The sequence below is a fragment of the Stegodyphus dumicola genome, chromosome 10 (genome assembly GCF_044657685.1).
Source record: "Stegodyphus dumicola isolate Sdum_Otavi_A_Nest chromosome 10, ASM4465768v1".
In the NCBI taxonomy this organism is placed as follows: domain Eukaryota; kingdom Metazoa; phylum Arthropoda; class Arachnida; order Araneae; family Eresidae; genus Stegodyphus; species Stegodyphus dumicola.
This window is the reverse complement of record NC_140777.1, coordinates 159,602,163-159,627,486: the sequence shown is the minus strand read 5'-3', so window position 1 is coordinate 159,627,486 and position 25,324 is coordinate 159,602,163. Positions and strand designations below refer to the sequence as shown.

General features: G+C 33.8%; 1 protein-coding gene across 2 annotated transcripts in view; it reads right to left on the bottom strand.

Moving 5' to 3' along the window:
- The window catches only part of SmB (small ribonucleoprotein particle protein SmB), a 55,118-nt gene extending 30,062 nt beyond the window's left edge, over positions 1-25,056 (bottom strand). The window contains exons 1-2 of one of the 2 annotated variants that reach the window (XM_085825765.1): positions 24,901-25,056; positions 9,289-9,552 (exon numbers count right to left, since the gene is read on the bottom strand). In XM_085825765.1, the coding sequence (XP_085681891.1) occupies positions 9,289-9,552; positions 24,901-24,903 (267 nt within the window). In that variant the 5' untranslated portion in view covers positions 24,904-25,056. Of the gene's footprint in view, positions 1-9,288; positions 9,553-14,599; positions 14,654-24,900 lie in introns of those variants that run through there. The other variant, XM_085825763.1, reaches the window with a different exon arrangement.
- Positions 25,057-25,324: the final 268 nt, after the last annotated feature.

The window sequence follows — 25,324 nt, the reverse complement described above, 5'->3', positions numbered from 1 at the left end:
CACAATTTCCGGATGCGATTTTTATATTTAATATTTAATATACATAACTCGCCGAGAAAGTGATTGCTTCCAACGTCGGCGCAAACTCATTTTTTTTGGGGGGGGGAATAGCCGCATGAACTTCTCTGACTTTTCCAGATTTTGACTAAAATATTTAAATTCCCTGAATTTTTTGGTCAATTTTCCAATTTCCTGAGTTTTTCCGGTTTTCCCAGTTTTTCAGGTAGTGTGGCAACCCTGTTATTAGTATTTCTGTCCATAAAAAGCTACTTATTATAAAAATACATGGAATTGAATAGTATATTTTTAAAGAAATCCTTATTTTTCCAGGACAAAAAACGGAAAATACAATACGAATACAAACAATATAGCATCTGAAATTGGAAAAAAATTGACTTAATAAAGACAATATCTTTTCATTAGAATCTAAAAAAATTAGACACAATCTGATCAGCATACTTTCTGACTGTGGTACTCTTTGGTTAACGAAATACCACTTGGCAGCAGATACACATGGAACAAAAGTTTTTTATGAAAGGAATGGCTATTGTGTTAAATTCAAAATAAATACAAAAAAAATTACATTTAAATTCAAAACAAATATAAATACAGTAATTCACAAGTAACAATGGAAATTAATATTTCAATCAGCAATTTTAAAGTGATTCATTCTTAACTGCCGTTGAGAGAATTCTAGCAATATGAGCTCTCAACAACAAAAATAAATATACCAAATATATCAAAAAAGAAACATTCCAATTATCATTTGTTGGTTAGAGTAGAAAGAAGGGTACCCCTTGCATTATCGTAAAGTTGTTGTTTCATTTATTGCCAAGTTGTTGTTTCATTTATGGTAGCCTGAGTAGTTGAATGTTATGGAAACCCTATTATGACGTAATCGGTTGCATGATTTTTTGTAAATTCATAATTGGATGTGTGTTGGTTAGGAAGTAATTGCTTGGCTTGTGGTTTAGATGGTAAAATTGCCACTACACAAAACCAAAATAAGAAGTAAAAGTATTACACAAACTGGGTATCTCTGTACCGCCAAAAATCGCCAAGGGGTACCCATAAATATACTTTTACCTATTTATTTCGTAAACCTTTCTTCTTGCACTGTGATCTTTCTTGAAGTACTGTTTCAGTGCTTTGAATACAATTTCTTTTGTGGTTTTCTAAACAAAACTTTTCAGTACGGCTTATACCTTTGTCTTGGAAGTATATAACTGCAATTATATGTCTTTCAGTAATTGTAATCTATATTTTCTTTCTTTTTCAAAGACGAAAAAAAATCAGAATTTCAACAACCAAAAAAAAAAAAAAAAAAGGAGGGGAGGGCATTTGAAAATCTTTGAAGGAAAGCTATTAGACTGATGGCTATGGGCATTCTTGCAGTTTATTCATAATGATGCCATTACACAAATATTTGTGAAATGAAATAAACAAGATGCAACATTTGGCAATTACAGCTTACACATTGTTAACCAAAACATACCCTAATTTAAACCTAATGCTATCCAAGAAAAGTGCACTTCTATAACCCAACACAGTACAAAGCCCGAGTTTCAGAATAGTTAGAACTTTGACCATTCTAGATTTCGGATATTTCCAGATTTTATCAAGGAAGGATTCATTTACGAGGAACTTAGGCTTGATGCCTTTATCCCCACATCATCAAAGATTAGTATTATCATCAAAAAGAGGGTTCTGTAAAGATTTGGTGTCTAAATGTCAAAAATAACAAATGGTAAACTGCCTTTCACAGTGAAAAAAGGTTAAAAAAAAACACTGAAGGACTTCCAATTTCATAAATTTTGAGATAAAAAAATCTGATGTGTACACCCCATGACCTACGGAATAATAAATTATATGCATTTTTTCTTGCATTTCATTTAAACTTATTGGATTGAAATAAATCTACTTCACCGACAGCGCATAAACCACAATAGAATAAATGCATTCTTTAAAATTCACTCTATTTGTTTACCATAGCGACACTCTGGCACTAGATTCACTTAACAGTATTATATTTCGTTCATATTATAATTCAGAATGCACAAAATTTATATTATTTAAAAAATTATCTAATCGTTACCACATGTTCTATTTAAATACTATAATAAAGCTAGAACGATGTATAAAAGAAATTAAGCAAATAAAACAAAAAAGAAACAGTTTTTCACAGATGATTGAGTATTTCTCATTCAATTAATTCAGTTCTCACTTCCTGACAAGGCAAAAATACATAAAAACTCAAAATATATGTATTAAAAATTATGAAGTAAATCTTAAACACTTATTTCCTTGAAAAAATTCCAGAAAGGATTAAGCATGATTTAATTCGCAATAATAAATGAAGGCCTTATCTTTGTTGTTGCGAAGCTAAGTTTCTCTAGATTGGCAAAAAATCCACTAGTCTGCTGTTTCAAATGTAAACAAGCAATGGCCGCCATCAAAAAAATTATTAGGATTAGCAGCACTTAAACAGCTTTAAAATTGTTGATAATTCTAAAAATATTGCATACAGATTTACTAAAGGCATAAAAACCTTAACCATAAGATACGAACAACATAATTCAATCATTTTTAAAGCAAAAAATGTACAATTTACAAACATATAAGAGTAAAGAAACTGAGATCACTGAGCCGCGTAGCAGACTGGATATATATATAAATATATTTATATATGTTTGGCACGGCCGATTGCAACCAAAATACGAGATGCACATGCTATAGCAGTCCTATATACAAAATTTCAACATTCTGAGGCTACTCGTTTTTGAGTTATGCGAGATACGTACGTACGTAGCTTTGAAATTTCCTTGATCAATGGTCTTGTGGTTAACAACAGAGTGGAAACACTTGCGACACAGCTTTCACGCCGCAGGTGCTTCAGGTCTGAAAGCAGTTGCAGGTGTTTTGGGCTTGGTTAAAGCGGGAACATGTTAGGCGAGTTAGATTTAAAGAATGGCCAGAACTGCCTGTGAGGAGAAACTTTAGAATAAATAAATTTATAGCTTCAACTTTAAGTGTTATGACAAATAAAAAATAAATAGCATAAAATTCTCTTAAAGAGATTAAGTTTAATTAAAGTATCAGAGCCCGAGAACCCTTTTAAGGAGGGAACAAAAGTGCTTAATATCAGTTAACAACCACTTAGCGGGTGAAAGGAAAAAATATGCAACGCCTTCACCAGGAATTGAATCGCTGACCTCTCATTTACGCGCTGAGCGGGCAGACTACTACACCACTAAGGCTCGCTAAGAAGGCGGGAGATATATCTTAAATACTCTCCCTTTTAAAGGGCGACTGGGGTTTTAGAAGACCCAATGGCCAAATCTTGGGTGTTGAGAATCATCATCCAGCATACTTTTAGTTTAGGCGTAATACGAGGGGTGATCCAAAAAAAACGTTTACAGGGAAAATGAAAAAGTATTTATTAACAATAAAAACAAGATACAAATGGGAATCAAGAGACACATCTGACCCTAACTTTTCCACATAGTCACCAAACCTGTTTAGGCATTTGTCAGAACGTTCAACCAACTTGTTTTTGGTAGTAATCAGGGCCCTGTTTCACTGCATCGTCTGAGGTGAACCGTGTTCCGGATAAGTGTTGCTTCAATGCTGGAAAAATTAAATAGTCACTTGGAGCCAAATCGGGGCTGTATAGGGGGGGGGTGATTCCAGACCTCCCACTTGAACCCTCGCAGCAATTCCCGAGTCTGGCGAGCTGTATGGTGCCTGACATTGTCATGCAGAAGAATGACGCCTTTGCTCAGTAATCCAGGCCGTTTGCATCGGATGGCTTTACCCAATTTCGTTAAGGTGGCACAATAACGATCGGCCTTAATAGTATGGCCACGCTCCAAATACTCGATTAGGATAACACTAGTCATATCCCAGAAAACGGTTGCCATCACTTTACCGGCAGAGGGTGTGACCTTAAATTTCTTCCTCGTCGGTGATCCAGCGTGTTTCCACTCCATCATGGCTCTTTTGGATGTGGGGGTGAAGTGATGAAGCCATGTTTCATCACCAGTAATGATGCGATTAATGAAATGTTGGCCGTCTGAATGGTATCGTTGATAGCGCCACCTGTCAACCACCCTGGGTGGAAATATTCGCTCCACAATTATTACGTTTCAAATGCTTCTGCTTGTAAACTTTTTTTTAGATCAACCTACGTATATTTAAGTGGATTTTCTACGATAGTTTTCATTATGTATTACCTTATTTATGATTCTAACTATTCTGAATAAAAAGTGCAATATTTTGAAACGTATAATCATTGTCAGAGATATTTCATTTCTTGTCCATTCTTTTAATTTTAAGCATGACTGAAAATATTTTTATCATTTTTTAATCTCGCTCATAGCACTCTTACAGTAGGGTGGAAATAAATAAAAATCTGTGATGTGTTAAAATTTCTAAAAATTATTTGTTCTAGAATTTTATTTTCATTCTGAGTATTGCTTTGAAAATAGAAATGATTCATTAATTTTAGCTTATTTTACTTGCATTATTGTTTTGTACTGATGAGGCAAAAGCTCTCTGGAGTGGTTTGGTAACAGGAAATATATCTGTCCTCTTGGAGCATTGTATGTCAAAATTGGGGTGGAGCTATGCAGTTAGTGTGATAGTTCACTATAGGTACTTCTACTGTTAATGGTGAAATTCTGGTGGACCAGAGATTTTACTTTCTATCCTGCTTAGTCAAATTTCAATTGCTTGTTCTGTTTCGCCTTCAAACATTAGAAGAATTAGTAATGGAAATAAGTGTAATCAATTATTCAATGAAACATCTCGAGACAGCATAAACAGTTTATTTTACAAATCTAATAAGTGATAATTCTAGCTCCGACATCTCAAACAACACTCAAAATATAAAATGGTATAAGATAATACTCATTAATTCTTAAATACACATGAAATGCAACTCGAAGCTATTTTTCTCATTTTCTAATAAAAAGAACAAGCTGAAAATGTAAATATAAGAAACATCCACTGTTGCCATTCATAATTTTCTAAATTACATCAGACAAAGATAATATTAGATGTTCAACATGACATCGCTCACGTTTCAGTAGGGGGTAAATCATGAGGACAAATAAATATACTGATCAAAAGTGGAATAAATAATTTGTTCTGATAATTCAAAAACTTCAAAAAATTCAAAAAAATTATTCAAGATTTGTCATTTTTGAGCACCATTAGCAATTTAAATTCTTGTAATTTTCTTACAAAGCACTATATGGTGGTGAAAATTGGTGATTTTTAGTGGTACATGGATACCAAGTTTGTGCAATTCTTTGACTTGTTATTTTGGCTTATGTAGCGGTGATTTTTGCGCCAAAAAATGCCACTACACAAAGACAAAATAACAAGACAAAGAACTGCACAAACTCGGTATCCATGTACATAACGACCGATTCACTTAACAAAATATCATAGAATAATAACAAAATATCATAGAATAGATAACAAAATATCATTGAATTGCACAAACTAGGCTTTGCACTCCCTTTACTTTATCCATGTACACATCAACCTATTTTTCACTTAAAAAAGCACCAGAGAATTGCACAAACTAGGCATTGCTCACTCCCTTGACAATAGCTAGGCATTGCTTACTCCCATGTACACATCGAACTGTATTCACTTAAAAAGTGAAAGGAGCAGCCAACAAAAAATATATAATCTCAATAAACTACATTTTAAATCAAACAATGAAATAACATAAAAAGGGAAATTCATCTTGCACTACACAAAAGAAATATCTACTTACCTTATTTACAAATTAACATGTCTTCAGTCAAACAAAATTCCTTAATAACATCTAAAAACTTCCTAAAATTATCTGAACTAAAATCTGTATACTGGCATCACCACATAAATTCACAAAATAAGAGTAAAAAATATCCTCCGTAGCGCTATTCGACCATATGGCATTTCCTTCCTACAAACAGGACATTTAATAATGTTACTAAGTAAACCTTCATTTACACACCAGCCAGTTCTTTTCCCCTTTCCAAATCGTACAGAAACTTCAAATTAATCTTACCGCATTCAGCCATTTTACCATCTAAACCACAAAACAAGCAATTACTTCCTAACCAACACACATCCAATTATGAATTTATCGAAATCGTGCAACCGATTGTCATAATAGGGTTTCCATAACATTTAACTACTCAGGCTACCATAAATACTCTCTACTTTAACCCTTTCCTTTTGTCCTATACTTTTTTTAATCTTCACGATCACAAACCTTTTTGTCTTCAAGTGCTTGGTGATGTGCTTGATCAGGGTTCATAGCCACATTTTAGTTAAAAAAATAAGCACATATAAGTACTTTTCAAGCATATTTTAAGAAAAAAAAAATAAGCACCTGTCTAATTACATTATACACAACTGCATAACCTTAAAAGAAAAATTAGACTTGCAATTCAAAATATGAGCAATGCAACATTTATTAAAAGAATAAGCATTACCTCAACCATGGAAAACAATTAACTTTTTTTTTTAATTTTAAATGACAGTTCATTTTACATAATTCGTTTACAATGAGAAAAAAAAAAAAACACTATGCAGAACTAAACTATATTACAAGATTTAATGATGAAATTTCAGTTCAAAATATAGAAAATAAATAATAATAAGCCATATTAATTGTATTCGCTTGGCACCTAATAATAAACACAACTTATTTTTTCTCTTATATTAACATTTAAAGAATTTAATCAAAATTCTGAACATTTTCTAAATTTCCATTGCATAACTGTTTTCCCTTAACATATATTCCAAGCAAAGTAATTTAAGTAAAAAAGAGGAACATTTCTGAAATCAGAAGAGGGGAAATTGCTTCATGCAGTCATCCTTTAACAGTAAAAGCTTAACTAACCCGCATACTCGGAAATTGCCAAATATTCCGTATAGTCGAGTGTAACTGAAAAAAGAGGAGGAGGGGAGATAGTAGCCTTTTTTAGATTGCTCGGCTAAATAAATGATTTTGACATTCCGATATGTGCTTCATATAAAAGTAGACCAACAAAACTGAGAAATATTCTGCTTAGAAAGAACAGTAAAACCCTTTTAAGTGTTCATAAATAAATCTCAGACTGAGCATCAAAATTAATTATCTCTGCAAAATACCGCAAACGTTATTGCGCAATACGTGCGGCGTAATTCTTCCATATGTGATATTACACAATCGGAATCAACAGCTGCCAGTATTCGGACAATAAAGAACTAAATAAAGGAAAAGAAAGAGACTTACTAATCTGGGGTGTTTTTGATTCTAATTTTGAACAGACCGTTAAATTTCCGGAATAGAATCATTCTTTGCTTGGGTTGGGTAGACCGCAAAACTTTTAGTCCTATTCAATCCAGATTGGACAGTGACAAAAAAAAAAAAAAAAAAGTCCACTGCTTCAATATTAGAGATTCTGCAGAGAAAGGGGAGAACCTCCCAACCTCCGTACTTTATAATGTATTGGGAAAAAAAATCTTCTGACTATTCGATTACTTTCGTTTTATTTAAGCCATTCCGAATATTATTCATTAGAAAGCTAATCTGTGTAAAAATAAACCCATTTTTGGAAGTTTATCTACACTTCAGTAGCTACTGCAACTATATTATAAATATTCATACATATGCTCACAATATAAGCATAACGATCATAATAAACACGAATGTGAACTGACCACGCAGAACGAGAATGTAAATTATTAAAATCTTGATAGAAATTCAAACATGTGTAGTATTTGGGTGGGAGGAAAAGAATACCAAATGTACCGGAATTTCTACGGTTTTCGCAATTCTTTGACCAATAGAACGACGTGCACCTGTCTGTACTCTCGTGCCTACCATAGGTTACGTTAATGCGAAGAAAGGGGGAAAAGCTATTTCCGGGAGTATGATTCACCATCTGACGTTCCATGTAAGGAAGAAAAGTTGTTTATTTAGTTTCGGCTTTGGTACGTGGGGAAATAGCGCGTTCATTAAAAAAAGCACTAAAAGCAAAAAAATAAGAACAAAAAAAAAAAAAAAAAAAGGGCTTTAAAGAAAAAGTAAGCACCTACAAGGGCCTTTATATTTTATTTTCAAATATAAGGACTTATAAGCACTTGTAAGGACCGCTACGAACCCTGTTGATGATGAAAAGGGGGGGGGGAATTTTGGAGATTTGAATAATAGATTATTTTGGTTATGTGACATCCAGATTTTGAACTTTTTATTATATTATACTTCATACTAATAAAAACTTATATTATTTACTGGTAAAAAAATTTGGATCCTATAAGTTTATGGTACTTCATTATTATAGCAGCCCCTGACCTTACACAGCTATGATTTCGTGAAATGTAAAAATAAAATGGCACAACATATAAAAAATTTGGATTGTATAAGTTTATGGTACTTATTTATTACAGCAGCCCCCGATTTTACACAGCTATGATTTCGCCAAACTTGTGAAGTACAAATATAAAATAAAACAACACATCTAATAACTATAAATATATAATAATAAAAATAATACCCAGATGTTTGCTAAGATTTTAAATAATCGTTAAAGAGACTGTAGTCAGCTTCTTCATGTTGCTCCATTTTATATCCTTCCAGCAGTTTGAATAGATCATTGATCCATCTTGCACATGTTGAGCAATTTTCTCCATTAGTGTATTAGCACCTGTGTTTGAGATATGAATAACAAAGTATTCTCATCTTCCCAGCATATTCCTTCAAGAATGAACCGTTGTGGAAGTACTCTATCACACCATTTGATGGATGTCAGCACCTCTACCCAAAAATACATAAATCTAATAGCAGTGATCAATGATATTTTGGAACCAGTACACCAATTTCCAATAGGGAGACCCTCCCTTTTACGATTTTTAACATTGTAGCTCCAAATGGCTTCGTTATTCACATATAGTTTCTTGCTATGGCTATTTTTATATACTCATTTCTCATGTAAAAGAACTCTTTCTTAAAAATGCGATATGGCATCCACCTCTTTATTTGGTAAATTAATAACTGTTAAATGTATATTCACAAAAAAATTAAGGAATATTTTTTAAAAACAGATACAAATTTGAAAATTTTAGCAAAAATGAAACACGATGCTAATAAAAAACATGTGGCAAGATATCTTGGTTAAGCTATTCAATCTCAGAGGATGCCATAATAAGTATCGTTTAGAGGTTTTTCATAAATCAATCTCCTTATTTAAATAAATAAACAAAATAAAAACACATATAGAATTCAATGTTTTATTAACTTACTTCTGCTGGAGGAGGTCCTTCAACTGTCAATGAAACAATGTTTTCTCCTCGTAGTAGAACTAACCCTAAAACTCTTTTCTCTTCTTTCTCACTATCTTTGTTTTTCTTGGGTTTAATTTTACGGAATTCTTCACAATCTCCCAAAATCAAGTTCATGTGTTTGTCGAATGCCTTAAATGTGCCAATAAATATCCGACTGTCTTGCAGAGTCACTCTCATACGATAATTAAGATGCTGAAGCATCTTGTTGTTCTTGCTAATTGTCTGAAATAGGAATTAACATGTATACAGAAGTCTATTTGATCACATAATTTTAATGATGCAAAATGGAGGTAACATACTTAGAATATTTTTTAAATTACCATAAATTAAAAAATTTTAAATGTAGTTGGATATTGATAAAAGGACCAAAAGGATAATCGGTAAAGATAATTTTAACCTAGCTTATACCGTTCGTTATACATTAAACGCGCATGCGTAAAGCATACAAAAAAAGTTTGTGGCTTCGAGATCCGGATTATAGATCATTCCGGATTACGGACTTTGTACTGTATTAACAAGCAAAAGTTTCTCAGCATTTCAAATACATTTATTTAATTAGCAATCAAAATATCACATATGGCAGATTCAAGTAAATTGAGGTTGGACTAATTTTTTCATGGCTCAATAAAACAAATTTCAAATAACAAAAATATGATTAAAAAACCAAATAAAAACAAAAATACTTTATTGAGCTATTATATAATAGGCAGTGTAGACTGTAATAGACAGTGAGCATTATAAAGAGATTTAGTACAGCATTATAAATACAGATTTAAGCACATAAACAAAACTAAGCAACTGTGCCTTCTCTGGCATTCGAACCTGGGCCCTTCAATATAGCAGTCAGTTCTCCTAACCACTATACTGTTTAGATGGATCTACAGTAATGTAACATTGGAGATAAATAAAAGATAGCCAAATGCATCATTTTATATGCATTTTATTAGTTTAAAAATGATCATCAGGGTCCGTACACATGCAAATTAAAAACGGTACTTTTCCATTTCGCCGGTGCAAATCTTGCCAAGCAGACTTTATTGGCGACAACATACAATATACACATAAAAAATGTTAGTTCGAAGAATTCTTTTTTTGAAGGCATAAACATTTTAATATCGCTTAAAATTTTATAAAAAGCCAATAAATAAAGACAATAAATTTGTAAAAAGACATTAATTTAAGAATTTACTATGCTTTTATGGTTCAACATCCTGATTCGCCGGTTCATATCACGTGACGCCAAGCAATCTCATCTCACGTAAATTACTCTACAAAAATCTAATGCTCTCAGGAATTATCTACATTAATCTCAAGTTAAATCTTGATTTGGAACACAAGTTTAAATGCAAGAAATATTTCAATTCGTACGAATAGCTTACTCAGAAATTATGTAAAACTGCAGTGCTTTACTTCGCTAATGCATTCTCGTTAGAATTGATGAATTTAACCCTTGACTTTACCTTTTCTATATTTTCGGCTTCGGGTAAGCGCTCTGATTGCATCCTAATTGACTTAATTACCGAAAATGGCCTTAGACATAAAAATGAACTATCTGATAAAAATTCTATGTAATTTTATGCCAGTATTGAAAGAAGCAATCAATCTGATAAGAAAAAGCTGCGACTTGTTTTGAAAATGAGGCGTAAAAGGCTACCAGCGAGAATATTCCGTTTGACATCAGTTGTACCATTATTGGCGACTTTATCGCTTGTGCCGGCAAAACGGAAAAGTACCTTAAAAACTTTTAAGGAACATTAATGAAAAAAATTAAGGAGCTATCAGCAAATGGGAGCTGAATAAATTCAATAAAGGTAACTTCACTTTTGTAATAACACTCTAAGAATAAAACAGATCCATAAGTAGGATGCATTATTATTAAACATTAATTAAATTAAATAAGACAAATTTGAGGATAAAATCAACTTTATATAAAATTTATTTACTAAGTAGCATTAAATATTTTACACTTACAATAGTTGGACATATCTGAAAGAGGATTAGTGACATTCTATTTACTCTTTACTAACAATTAGCTTTATGCTGATTTTTTTCTCTCATTTTGTTACGTACTTACCCAGTCTAGAGGTTTAGTAAATAGCAGGTAGAGTTAATAACTTGCCTTAATATGCAGAGATAACTGTTAAAGGTGAACAGTTAGTTACAAATAATTAAACTAGGTAGTTAGATACCCTTAGTCGATATAGATTTACATAACCACTATTATATTTTATTTATTTTTTAATATTTGTTAAAAAAAAGCACTATTAAAATCACAATCTATTAGCATTTCACAGTTTAAAATACGGAACTACACTTATATGCGCCCTCAGGTCGCCAAATGCGGCGAGAAACTCCACACCGCCATATTACTACCTAAATGTTTTGTCTACATTTCGAACTTTTAGCCTAAAATATCTGCAAAAACCACGTTTTGAAAAAATAATTTAAGCTAAAAATCCGAAACAAAAACAAGAAATTTAGATAGCAAAAACGTAAAGTTTCTAACCAAAAATATTCGACAAAAACCCATGTACATGGCGATATGTTTTAACTTTAAAAAAATCACAAAATTGCACAATTCATGCAACGAATGAATCTATGAGCCACACACATCTAGCTTAAATAAATTAACATAACAACAATAAATTTCAAAGAATACCATGTACACAGCTTTCTGATTAAACGTAAAAAAAAAATAATAATAATCTACGAATTGCACAATCTAGGCAGTGAAGGAATCTACGAACTATGCACACCTCACTTTAATAAATTAACATAACAGTCGATCTTTGGATTATGGTAACTTGGCAATTTTTTTACTCAACACTTTTTCCAACAATCTACTAGCCGAATTACACTTATGCTAGAAATTTTATGGAACAAAACGCCTTAATCATGACAAATATTAACTTCAAAATTGGGAAAAAGTGCAGAATCGCAAACTCCTTGCCGCGTTTTTCAAAATCACACATACAGAGTAACCATGAATACGTCGACTTATTTTTACTTAATAAACCTTCCCAGAATTGCACAAAATGGCATTGCGCACACTTTATCCATCTAAACTGCTATTTTCTCATAAATTACAAAAATTTGCACGAAAATGCAGGAAAATTTTGTGAATCTTTAAACTCGATAAAAAGCACATATATGAAATTACCTGATCGCGAAAAATTATGTACCATATCCAAGGATGAACATTTCCACGTAAAATATAAATAAAATATCCAAAAACTTTTACCTCTAAATTATCTATTATAAACGTCACCAAGGAATTCATAACAAAACATTAAAAATGGTTACAAATACTTAGTGTCAAATATTTAAATTATTTCCATGCACGTTTACTTCCACTCAAACGTATACCAAATTGCTACAAACATATAATTCACAAAATAACTATCATTTAATTAAAATATAATTAAACCATGTACACGTCGACTTATTTTTACTTAAAAAAAAACCCAGAATTGCACAAAAATGGCATTGCGCACACTCTTCACTATATCCATGTACACTGCTTTTTTCTCATAAATTAGAAAAATTTCACAAAAATGGATGAAAATTTTGTGAATCTTTAAATTCGGTAAAAAGGACATTTATGAAATTACCTGATCGCGAAAAAGTATATGCCCTTTCCAAGGATGAACATTTGCACGTATAAAATAAATAAAATATCCAAAAACTTTTCCCTCTAAATTATCTATTATAAACCTCCCTACCAATTTCTAACGCAAACATTAAAAATGGTTCCAAATACTTAGTGTCAAATACTTAAATTCTTTCCATGCACATTTACTTCTACTCAAACGTATTCCAAAATACTACAAACATATAACTCTCAAAATCACGATCGTTAAATTAAAATATAATTAATTTAAAAAACACTACTTAAAATACACTCACATTTGTGAAAATTGCAACACCATGAAGGACTTATGCGAGTGAGCTGAAATTTTCAGGAAATGCAAAGTAGCGCATGATATGCAAATGATTAGAATTGCAAATCCGTAGCGCATGCGTATGCTGAGCAGCGCCCTCTGAACGGCTGATGGATCCGAATAAATAGACGGCTGTAGCGAGGCGTGTATGGTTATCGGTGGTTATCTGCTAGTGGTAAACGTTAACTCAATCTGTACTTATGCCTCGTCGATGAAAGAGAGCGAGATTTGAACAACTTACAGAGTTTGAACGAGGGAGAATCATCGGCCTTCGTGAAGCTGGATTGTCGTATCGTGCAGTAGCCTCTCGTGTGCAGCGTAACAGCAGCACAGTGATGCGCGTTTGGAAGCAGTGGACGGACGAGTGTCGGACAACTCGGAAATCCGGGAGTGGACCCCGAAATGTGACGTCAGCTCGCGATGATAGACACCTGGTCCGCATGGCGCGGACGGACCGTACAGCTTCCTCTAGACAATTGGCAGCACTGTGGTCAATAGCTACAGGTGTTTCATTGTGTGCTTCATCAATTCGTAGACGTCTGCTGCAGTGTGGACTGCGCGCACGGACTCCTTTATACAGGATCCCCCTAACGCACGACCATCGCCGCCTGCGGCTACAATGGGCCAATCAGCATAGAGACTGGCGTGTTGATTGGCAGCATGTCGTGTTTTCTGACGAATCCCGCTTTAATTTGTGGTACCATGATGGCCGCATTCGTGTCAGACGCTATGCCGGTGAACGCCACCTTCCGGAGTGCATTATCGAACGCCACAGTGGACGAACACCCGGAGGTTATGGTTTGGGGCGCCATAGCATATCATAGACGATCTCAATTGCTACGAATTGTGGGCAATCTGAACAGCAACCGGTATATCCATGAAGTTCTACAGCCCGAAGCTGTTCCCTTCCTTCAAAGCTTGCCAGGCGCTGTATTTCAACAGGACAATGCCCGCCCTCATACTGCTCGGATTGTTAAATCCTTCTTTGCAGCGCAGCAGGTACAGCTTCTTCCTTGGCCTGCGTGTTCCCCGGATATGTCGCCAATTGAACATGTGTGGGATGTCATTGGTCGGCGTCTTGCTCGTGATCCTCGTCCTGTTGCGTCTGCAGACGAACTTTGGGTACGCGTATGTTATGAATTAGTTCACAAAAAAAGGTAAGTGGACTGTAATATATCACTTGTTTATTTTACATAACACTTTGAAATAGAAGGAATGCCGTCCACGTGACGACACAGCTCACATCACTCCATGCACAGTAGCAATTAATAAAACAAAAAAAAGAATAGAATACAAATCACATAAATTATGAGTTGAAAGCTCGTTACCATAGCAACCAGAATTGAATCATCAGGCGGCAACGCCATCTAATGTTGCAAAGACACACTAGTAATTCGTTTGGTACGAAAAATACTAAACATAGCCCCCGGCCTTGAAGCCTTCTAAGGGTTCAAAAAAGACAAATAGTTAAAGCATACATAATAACATTAACAAAAAAAAAAATTAACTGGAAATATAACTAAAATTAAAGTTCAATAATATGAAAAAAGTCAATAGTTCATAGTTCATATTAGTCATGATTGGGGATAAGACACAATTTAGTAACAGCTCGTTTGAAATCACCAGCGGCTGTATGGATTGTAGCCACTCGAACTTTTTTATCACTACCTGGATGAATTAAGGAAATTCTTCCAATTTTCCATTGGTTTGGAGGCAGTTGTTCGTTTTTGATCAGAACTAAATCACCACATTTTAGATTTGGTGACGCACGAAACCACTTAGCACGTTGTTGAAGTGTTGTTAAATATTCTGCACACCATCGTTTCCAAAAATGTTGCACAGTCTGTTGAACTAGAGACCAACGTTTAAGTCGTGAAGATTTCACATCACTCAAGTCAGATTCCGGAATGGCAAGCAAAGGGGCTCCAATCAGAAAATGACCTGGAGTCAATGCACTAAAGTCGTTTGGATCACTAGACATCGCACAAAGAGGACGGGAATTCATACACGCTTCCACTTGTGTAAGCACTGTTAAAAATTCCTCGTAAGTTAGAAGTTTGGATCCTAATACTCGTTTAAGATGAAATTTCATGGATTTCACATTAGATTCCCACAAGCCACCGTAGTGAGGAGATGTCGGAGGATTAAATAACCAAGTTATACCTTCTGAGGTAATGTAGTCACATAATTCACTGCTTTTCTCAATGCGAGCTGCATTTTTATAAATCTCCTTCAGTTCCTTACTAGCACCTTTGAAGTTAGTAGCACAGTCACTCGAAATTTTAGATGGTTTGCCTCGTCGGGCGATAAATCTTTTTAGAGCTGTTAAAAACGTTGAAGTTGATAAATCACTGACTAACTCCAAGTGTACAGCTTTTGTTGAGAAACACACAAAAATGGATATGTAACACTTGAAAGTTTTTGTTCTTCTCCCAACTTGGGACTTAATAGAATATGGACCAGCATAGTCAACACCGGTGACTGCAAAAGGTCTTGATGGTTGAACTCTGGGCGAGGGTAAATCACCCATTATCTGGGTCACAGTCTTGCCTCGATTTCTAATACAAGGAATACATCTGTGAATAATCTTTCTCACTACGCTTCTCACCGCAAGAATCCAAAACTGCATTCGTAAAGTGCTTATTAATAATTCTTGACTAGCATGCAAATAATTGACATGGTAATGAGTTACGATGAGATTAGTGACATGTCCTTCCTTTGGAAGCAAAATAGGATGTTTGCTATTTTCAGGAATGTTTGCATTTTTTAAGCGACCACCTACTCGAATGACGCCTTCTTCATCAAGGAAGGGAGTTAATTGTATTACTCGGCTGCTCACACCTTTTAATTCTCTCGATGTTTTTAAATAAGAGAGCTCTTGAGGAAAATATGATTCTTGGACATTTTTTATCACTGTTTTTGTAGCTAATCGAAGCTCATCGGTTGTCAGAAAACCTCTCAAACGATTTTCGGAGAAGTTTCGACAGTTGTAAATAAATCTTAGGCATAATGCAACTATACGACGTAATTTTGTCCAAGATGAATACCGTTTAAAAATGTCATTTTCCTTTACCGCACAAGATACTGAAATGCAAGTTTTTCTTTCTTCTCTACGAACTCCTTCATAATCTACATCAGAAAGATGTTTACTGTCAGGACATGGTTCGAAATCTTGTGAATATAACCAAGTAGGTCCAATGAACCATCGTTCACACTTCAGAAATTCTGCTGGAAACATTCCTCTTGTACCTGAATCAGCTGGGTTCCGCTTTCCATTGATATGGTTCCACCTTACATTAGGAATTGTATTCTGTATTTTAGCAACGCGGTTTGCAACAAAGGGAACCCAACGGTATGGTTCTGCAGAAATCCAGGACAGTACAACAGTTGAATCTGTCCAGGCCAAAACTTTACGTATAGGAAACTCTAAATGTTCTAACACTGATTTAAGCAAATTCACTAACAAAACTGTGGCGCATAACTCTAATCGAGGTAATGATTGCACTTTCAGAGGAGCAACTCTTGTTTTTGATGTTAAGAGTGTTACTTTGATGTCCAAAGTACGTGACATTGAACGCAAATAAATTGCTGCACAGTAGCCTTTCTCGGAGGCATCACAAAAAGCACAGATATCAATATAGTTCACATCAGGAATCAAAACAAATCTCGGTATTTTTAATTGTTGAATAAGATGTAAATCATTTCGGAAAGTCTTCCATTTGTTAGCAATCTCATAACTAACAGGTTCATCCCACGATAAATGGAGTTTCCACATCTCTTGTATCAAGATTTTGACATAAATAATACAAGGAGCAAGCCAACCCAATGGGTCAAATATTTTCGCTAAATCAGAAAGGATATCTCTTTTAGAGTATTTAAGCTTTTCACCAGAAATGGATACGGAAAAGTTAAAGTAGTCTTCACGGGGGTTCCAATTAATTCCTAAAACTTTGATTGAGCTATCGTCTTGAATTTTCATAGCCTCAGAATCATTTCTCAACTCCTGGGGTATATTCTCTAACACTGACAAGTCATTGGATGACCATTTACGCAGAAGAAATCCTCCACGTTCCAACATTTGCAAGAGTTGATTTACTAGATTTTTGCACTCTTCAGTGTTTTGAGCACCTACCAAACAATCATCTACAAAAAAGTTTTGAAGTACAGCCTTCGAAGCTAAAGGATAGTTATTCTGCTCATCGTAGGCAAGTTGGTATAAAGCCCGAGTAGCCAAATATGGAGCCGAGGCAGTGCCGTATGTGACAGTATTAAGTCGAAATTCTTGAATAGGATCACTTGGACGGTCCCGCCAAAATATCCTTTGAAAGTTTCTATCCTCTTCATTAACTAGAATTTGTCTAAACATTTTCATGATATCAGCTGTGACAACTACTGGGTAACATCTGAATTTGACCAAAACTGGAAACAGCTCTTGTTGTATTCTGGGACCTGTCATTAATATGTCGTTAAGAGAGAGTCCTGATGAAGACTTACTAGTAGCATTAAATACCACACGTATTTTACTCGTAGAGCTAGATTCCTTAATTACTGCATGATGTGGCATGTAGTATGCCTGACTTGAGGACTCTGAACTACGGACTGGTTCCATGTGCCCGAGATCCAAGTATTCCTTCATGAAATGTTTATACATATCATATGTATCAGGAGATCTTAAGAGATTTCTCTCTAAAGATTTAAATCTTTGTAAAGCAAGATCTTTAGAATTACCCAACCTTGAAGGGTTATCTTTAAATGGAAGTTTCACTACATAACAACCATTTTGATCACGGAAGTGTGTTGTTTTAAAGAACTCTTCACATTTTTTATCTTCACTTGAAATACGTTTGACTTCCGGAATGGAGTCTAAAGACCAAAATCTTTCAACTAATTCGTTTGTATTCAACTGAAGATTATTCACTGTAAAAGTGTTAGTTAGATTCGAATCATCAGTAATAGTGTTCCCGGAAATGATCCAACCCAACTGAGAACAAATTGCAAAGGGTAATGAATCTCCTCTCTTTATGATGTCTCCCTTAAGCATAGTAAAAAATACATTTACACCTAACAAAATATCTATTGGTTTTCTTTCATAGAACTTAGGATCAGCTAAGACTAGATCGTCAAAATGATTCGCAATTTTAGAAGGAAGCGACACGTTAGGCACATCTGAAGTTATCCTTGGAATCACGAATGCATATGTTCGAAATTTGGAATTTGACTCAAAGTGCGGGGTAAAGATTAATTCCACTTCTCCACTTGTTACAGTGTTGAACGAACCAAGGCACGATACTTCAATTTTTTTGTTAAATCTGCCTAACTTTAGTTTACTGACACACTCTTCACTTATAAAGCTGGCTTCACTGCCACAGTCTAGTAAAGCCCTGCAAGGGATGGATTTACCATTGGAATCACTAACTTTAATGAGAGCAGTACACAGTAATACGCGTTTTGATTCACCTTTAGAATAACTAAATTGTCCTGTACATGTTGTGGCATTTGTAACGACTTCATTCTTTGGTAAGAACGCTTCGGCTTTGGGGGAGAGTGAGGACGTTTGTTTTGGTTTCTCATTTTCACTAGTTTTGATATTTCGATCAAAATGAAGAACAGTATGATGAGGTAACTTGCACGTCATACATTTATGTAAACTACGACAGTTTTTCACTAAATGAGGCTGAGAAGATAAACAATTAAAACAAAGTTTGTGTTTTTTAACAAATTCGATTCTTTTTTGGACACTTAAGTTTAAAAACTTAGCACATTTGTGAAGAGAATGATCTTCCTTGCACATTATACAACTGTTTTTACTCGACACTAAAGAAGTTAATTTGGAATTAGAAAATTTCCTAAAATCTTTAGATTGATTTCTACTATTCTGCAGGGTTCTAGCGTGGTCTTTTAGAAACTCGAGTAAATTATCTAAAGTACCTAATTCATCTTTTTTCAAAGTTCTTTCCTACCAAAATTTTATGTTTTTATCTAATTTCTCAGTTATCTAATTTCTCAGTTATCAGATAAACAAAAAGAACATCAGAAAGATCAGAAACTTCTAGCTTAAGAGTTTTCAAAGAGCGTATACATTCATTCACTACATCAACACAATGTAAAATAGCTTGAGCTGAATCAGAAACATTTGGCAAATTAAACATTTTACGGATTAATGCATTAGTTAATTCTCTTTTATTAGAATAACGTTCCTGTAAAAGTTGCAACGCTATATCATAATTAGCATCAGAAATAGGAATTGACTCAATAATAGACAGAGCCTTTTTTTTACAAGAAGCTTTTAAATATTGAAACTTCTGACATTTAGAAATATTCGGATTGTTATCTACACTAGCCTTAAAAAGATCATAGAAACTAATCCACTCATCTATATTTTCCCCTGTAAAGGTAGAAAGTTCTAATTTTGGTAATCGAACGTCAGACGAATTTACTTTTGCTGCACTACTTGTTTCGATAACAGAGTCACTGGAAAGTTTCTGTAACTTTTTATTTATAGCTATCCATAATTCATCTAAAGTTTCTTGTATTGTTTGTTGTTCCGTAATGAATGTATCACAATCTTTTTCAGGACACAACAAAAATATTTCCTCATAAATAGAACGAAGCTCACTGTTAAAAGCATTTAGTTTTGTTTCGAACAACTTTACCTCTAAAATTTCTGCTTGTTCTAAATTCGAATTTACCTTGCCTTTAAATGTTGTTATATTGCTTTTTAGAACCTTCTTTTTAGTTAAAACTGGTTTCAAATCAGCCATTATGAATAACAATAAATATTATACTAACAACTCTAGCAAAAGAAGATGAAATATTGGAACGTACTCACCCCAATGTTGATGTTTCTACGCTACACCATGCCACGAAAATATTCCACAAATCGAATCGAAAGAACACTAAGCTGTTTATTAATCCACAAATCGAAAGTGATTTAACTTGCTAATATTTGAATAAATCACATCATATCCAAAGATCGCTAACTCTTCTCTCCGGTCGCTAGGACCAGAAATGTTATGAATTAGTTCACAAAAAAAGGTAAGTGGACTGTAATATATCACTTGTTTATTTTACATAAAACTTTGAAATAGAAGGAATGCCGTCCACGTGACGACACAGCTCACATCACTCCATGCACAGTCGCAATTAATAAAACAAAAAAAAAGAATAGAATACAAATCACATAAATTATGAGTTGAAAGCTCGTTACCATAGCAACCAGAATTGAATCATCAGGCGGCAACGCCATCTAATGTTGCAAAGACACACTAGTAATTCGTTTGGTACGAAAAATACTAAACAGCGTACAAACGATATGGAACGCTCTTCCTCAGTCAGACATTCAAACTTTGTTTAACTCCATGCCACGTCGTGTAGCAGCACTTATTGCGGCGCATGGTGGCCACACAAAATACGGATTCTGATCTCTTGTTCTTGTTTGTTTGCTTTGAACATTTAATCATTTATTTGTACCACTACCACTCAACTGTGTATTAAATTGCATTCAATTATGACGATTCCTTCTTGGTGTTGCAATTTTCACAAACGTGAGTGTATAAATAAGCACATACATTAAATTAATAAAAATTAGCTTACAATCCTAATTACTTTAAACTAAATCATTGCTAATAACAATTTTCCAATAATTTCATATTAATTTTACTCCTTACATTTAGAACAATGCATAAAAATAATATCCTCAATTAATTAAAAATACTAACTTACCTAATCTTCTACAGAATCTTGAGTGCGTGGCGAATCACAAAATGACCATTTTCACCAGATTTCCTGCACCGCCATTCAAACTTATCTGTAATATCCTTCCTTTCACACAATCTCATTTCATACCCACATGTTGGACATTCATACTTATCCGCAATTAAGCAATTCTTTTCAATTACACATAAACGCAATAAAAATTTCGGATTTACTTTATATAGGGCCATGGGATCCAAATATTAAACAACACTGTTTCACAGAACATAGAATGAAACTAATGCTGTACAGCAGATATTTTTACAAATTTACCCCATTTTCCGATTAAAGAACAGTGATTCGTCCATTAATGTCCCATGACATATCTCATGATATCTCATTTCCCTCACACAAAATAATGCATAATCGGAACAGTACTTCTCACATTATTCCCCAAGTCCTAGGTAGTAACCTTTATCGCCTCCAAAATGTCGCGAAACTACCTGTTACCATATTCCAAAGATCAGCCCAAGTTTTAAGTTATAAAACTGAAAACAGGAGTTCAGAATACATATTTAAATTAAAAATAAAAGAAATGCTGGAAATTTAGTAAAGTTTACAAAATCGCGGTAAATTTACAAAGAAATCCTATACTCTGCCCAATTTATGTCCCTTGCAATTTCTATAACTTTGTTGAATACATCAATATTTTGCTCCTTTGAAGAAAATGACACTTTCCATAAAACACGCAGAAATGCGACAGGGTTGCAGAAGTGGAGTACTCTAGAATTTACTGGGTTACCAGAAAAACAACCGTCCAAAAAGTGCACCAAGCCAAAAATCGCCAATGAGGTCCTATACTCAAGCTGTACCCGCAATTTTTATATAAATTATAGTAATGATCTGAAATAGTTATTTACTCTTATGCTTCCATTCAGTCATGTTTAGCCTTTTTTATATAAATTATAATAAAAATGTATTATATGAAATTAACCTTTCTTCTAAATTAAAACATCAATCTTAGATAGTTATTTACTATTATATAGACTAAGGGTATCTAGCTACCTAGTTTAATTATTTGTAACTAACTGCTCACCTTTAACATAAATTTTGTAGAAACAATAAAAACTACAAAATATAAATGATTTGTAACTTTTAATTTGTAATTATCCTAATACCCTTTAAGAATCAACATCATGAATTACATGTATTTTAGGCTCTACTGTTATATGCGTCCTAAGGTTACCAAATGCGGTGATATGTGTTGCGTGTTCTGTTCTGCGATGGTTTTGGGGGCGTTGTTGGTTTCTATGGCAACCCTTTTTTTGTGGAAACTTGGATTTGCTAGTTGGTTCACGTGGTAATTAAGTGATTTATGACATGCTGGCAAAATTTTAGTCCCATGCCTGGTACAACTATTTTTCGAGTGGCTGGAAATTCTACAAGTATTTAGGAGAAGGTTTTGTGGATAGTGAGTGTGGCTGTCATGTAAATATGATAGAGATTACATGGCAGCATGTTAAAGCGACGTTGGCGACTTATAATTGGAAATGCAATTTGGAGTTTTGTTCGGCGGTTTATATATTTTTCCATCGTTGTTCTGAAGCGGGAGAAGATGCTGCTGATCTTTGGAATATGGTAACTGGTAGTTTAGCGACATTTTGGAAGCGATAAAGGTTACTACCTAGGACTTTGGTAATAATGTGAGAAGTACTCAGTTCCGATTACGCATTATTTTGTGTGAGGGAAATGAGAGATCATGAGATATGTCAGTTGGTCGCCAAATTTTCGCCAAGTTAGCATAATCCAAAGATCAACCGAAGATGCTTTTAACAAATTTGTAGTGAAATTGTTTTGGTGATGTTTGAATTTGTTATTTCTGCTGTTCAAAGAAGCATTTATTTATGGTAAGCATAACATAACAATAAATTTCAAGAATACTGTGTACACAGCGTACTATTTAAAAAACATCTACAAATTGTACAATCTAGGCATTGCGCACTAATCAACAAAATAAACTAAAATTAATTTCAAACAATTAAAAAAAACAATAACGACAGAAATTCATACTAAAAAATAATGAACATAACATTTTACTAAATAAGAACAAGAATAAAACAAAATGCTCTTACCATAAATAAATGCTTCTTTAAACAGCAGAAATAACAAATTCAAACATCACTAAAACAATTTCACCACAAATTTGTTAAAAGCATCTTCGGTTGATTTTTGGATTATGGTAACTTAACAATTTTTTGGCGAAAATTTGGCGACCAACTGACATATCTCATGATCTCTCATTTCCCTCACACAAAATAATGTGTAATCGGAACTGAGTACTTCTCACATTATTACCAAAGTCCTAGGTAGTAACCTTTATCGAATCCAAAATGTCGCCAAACTACCAGTTACCATATTCCAAAGATCAGCCAAAACTTGCATTTTCAATATTGTTGCTTAAAATATGCCTCCATGTACTTGCGTATTTTCAAACTTTTCTTTACTTTTAATTTAAACATGTATTCTTAACTCCTATTTTCATATTTTTAATTTAAAGATTTATTCAGAGCTCCTATTTTTAATTTTACAGCTTGTAATTTGTATTTCAAATTGCTAAACATAACTGAATGGATGCCTGCATCGCTATTTTGCTACCGAGTTATCGCTAAAGCATACTTTCATCTCGTTGGTTGTTCAAACATAATGTTCTATAATGAATGATGCCTTTTCTTTGAAAAAATTCTCGGTAAAGTGCAGAATAGCTAACTTATTTATTTGGCGCTTTTTACAAGGGTTACAAACAATTGGATTTTTGTCAATTTCCTTTTACTTTTTAAGTGAAAATAGGCCGATGTGCACATAGATAAAGTCAAAGCACATAGATAAAGTGCGCAGTGCCGTTTTTGTGCAATTCTGGGATTTCTTTTTAAGTGAAAATAGGTCGATGTGTACATGGATTGCAGACTTTTCATCATGGGCAATTCCCAAATTGTTAAATCCATAGAATATCATAAAAAGGATTTAAAAATTAAACTAGTATTTCAATGGCATCTTAAGAAATATAGAACTATCTAAACTTACAAAATTTGAAATCAGCGCGTGCGTGCGCTAGATCTGGAGCGCTGTTAAATGGGCGCGTTTGCTAGATTTGGCACTTTATCGCATACATTTTTGCTGCAATTTTTTACGGTCCTCAAAACGGAATAGTACCCAAAAATGTTTTATCATAGCTTTAGGCAATACTTTGATTACCATCTTATTAATTTTGTTTTAACAATGTGTAAGGTTGGATTTCAGAGTAATTTCTCTAATAATAAATGTGCTGATGAAATTATCTAAGAAGGTAGCAACTTATTTTCATGATCAGAATCTTGCCATTATTCAATACTTTTTCAAGGTAGTTTCCAACTATACTTGTTATTTCATTCACCGAATCTCTTCCTAATTACATTTCTTTCATTTACAAATCTTTTTCTAATTACATGAGCAAATATGAGAGATTGAATTTTCCCTTTCAGTTATTTACGACTACTTGCCTTTCTCTCTTAGTACATTACAGGTAATGAACACGCACTAAAATTTATGTGGTTTTTATCAAACTTTGTTTTTACATTTAGATAAATATGCATAATTTAAAGCCAATTTCATTCGCCTACTCGGCTTAAATTTTTTAATACCTATTTCCTTAATGTTAAAGAAATAAATACAACCTAGAAGTCTCGTAACTTTCGCATGCTCTGCTGTAATTTTAACATAACTGCTTTTATACTCTGATCATAAGCATCATAAAGAAAGCCGGCATGCAACTAGTGTACAATTTACATTCCTTATGAAATTACAACAGAAAACACTCAGATACGAGTTACACATAACTACTGAAACACCTCTAAAAACAATAAAATGAACAATACAGAATATTAAACAAATATTATACTACCATTTTGTATTACCGCTACCTCACAAGATTTTCAAAATCGGAAGACATGGAAAATAGAAAGTAAAATCACACAGTTTGGAAATAACAACACAAATGAGAAGGCGCATCAGGTAGCTGCAAACAACGTTTTTATAAGCATCGGGGAGGGATATATAGATGCTTTGATTGCATATTCTGGGACAGCGTTTAAGCTATATGTATTTTCGCTTCCTTCTAGTGTTCCTGACGTTGTTTACAATCGCGTGAATCGAGCTCAGAGACCTCGTCTAGCCGGGTATTGTGTTGAACCCGCTTTCACTTTCCTAATCCACTTACCTTACTGCCATTGCTGGATCCTCTTCCGCAGAATCAAAAAATGTCGTATTTTTTCTTTCTGCTGATTCTCTTTATATACACTGTGCTGATAGGGGTACCTTCGGCTACG